At 39.1% G+C, this 1,554-nt stretch overlaps 1 protein-coding gene across 1 annotated transcript; it reads right to left on the bottom strand.

Annotated features, from left to right (window-relative positions):
* Window positions 1-24: 24 nt before the first annotated feature.
* Window positions 25-1,541, bottom strand: LOC123964349. The gene is made up of 4 exons (XM_046041381.1): window positions 1,305-1,541; window positions 1,104-1,221; window positions 899-990; window positions 25-795 (listed from the first exon to the last, which is right to left on the bottom strand). Exons 1-4 carry the CDS (start codon window positions 1,512-1,514, stop codon window positions 595-597), a joined length of 621 nt encoding a protein of 206 aa, XP_045897337.1. The 5' UTR covers window positions 1,515-1,541; the 3' UTR covers window positions 25-594.
* Between the last annotated feature and the right edge of the window lie 13 nt (window positions 1,542-1,554).

The raw sequence follows: 1,554 nt of genomic DNA, 5'->3' as shown, positions 1-1,554 counted from the left end.
TCTCAGTGTAACACAGAACGCCACAGGGAAGTCATAAGGATTACCTTAACCTCTTTGCTGCTTTTTTTTTCTTTATAAAAAAAAGCTCCTGGAGGAAGGACAGGTGAGTCTCAATATTCATTTCATATTTATTAGCATGTATAGGAAGTATGTAACAGGGTACCAAAGAAAATGACAACGTAGCCAAGATGGGATCCGCTAACTGCAAGAAATGTCGGAAACACTTTATTTTACGGTGTCCTTGTTACATATGTTACATGAACTTAAAATAGTAATAACAATAAATTATGCATAATTACATGTAACTAACCCTCAACCAAATCCTAATCCTACCCTAATCCTATAGTAAGTACATGTAGTTAATTAATATTACTCCGTATTTAAATGTATAATTACACTCTAAGAAGGACACCTTAAAATAAAGTGTTGAATGTCACCGAAATGTCCAATGTTCCAACTTTTGGATTGTGCACCATTCAGGTACTTTCAGGGCACTTTGTTTTGACATGATTTCCAGTGTGCATGCACTACATACTAAAATTTGGCATTTTAACTGCACAAGTAAATGACCAAGAAAACAGTGTATGTATGATTTCATTTTAAAACAGTAATTACTTGCAGAAGCATGTCTCCCATTATTCTGCAGAACTGAGACATTGAAATAATAGTATAACTATCACCTTCTGCCCACTCCTTAATATCAGTGAGCCAGCCCTCAACTTCAACCTGTGTCACTGCCAGCTGGATTTTCATGCTTTCCAGATCCTGAAGTTGGCTTTCCAGGCGTTTTGCGGCCTTCAAATAACAAAAAAAGGAAATGAAATAAAAATGTTATACCTACAAAAATATACAATAGAAGGTATTTACAATATAAGAAAACAACAATACTCATCTCTACCTTCTGATATCGGCAGGCAAGTGAAGCAGCCAAGTTATTAAACTTTTGCTGATTCCAGCGCATGGCCATCAGTGTAAGCATGTCTGTACGTCCTGTAAAAAAGAAAAAAAAATACACTAATCTGTGTTGTACCACATGTCCCTCACTGGCTACAATTTTCTTGTAACACATTCAATCTAAGTAGCGCAGTGTGTGGTTACCTTACCTGCTTTGGACATGTGCTTTGTGGTCACAGCAATCCTAGAGAGGAAGGCGTTACACTGCTCAACCTCCTCCCCAAGTGTCAATCCGGCCCCTTGCTGGTAAGCTCCACTCCATTTAACCTATTGAAGAAAATACTTAAAAGCTGCCAACATACCTTTGCAGGTGTTTAGGGACGGTTAATGACATGGTAATGTTTTCTTACCTCGCATTTAAAATCATGGGCTTTGGCATGAAACACTGAGAGGAATGGTTTCATGCTCAGAAGGTGCTGGAGCTCCGGGCAGCTTTTTGTCACTTTGTGGAGGTAGGGCCAGTACTTGCAGGTTACATCCATGGCAAAAAAGCTTATTGACTTATTTGCCAGCTTGTTCTGCAGGTAGAGGGGATAAGCATATATTTCTCCCCTGAACATGTTGAGAGCGCCGAGAAAAACTCCATGTCGACAGACCGCA

Source organism: Micropterus dolomieu, unplaced genomic scaffold (genome assembly GCF_021292245.1).
Source record: "Micropterus dolomieu isolate WLL.071019.BEF.003 ecotype Adirondacks unplaced genomic scaffold, ASM2129224v1 contig_1930, whole genome shotgun sequence".
NCBI classification, from domain to species: Eukaryota; Metazoa; Chordata; class Actinopteri; order Centrarchiformes; family Centrarchidae; genus Micropterus; species Micropterus dolomieu.
Note: the sequence above shows the minus strand (reverse complement) of the source record. Positions and strands in the feature narration are given on the sequence as shown.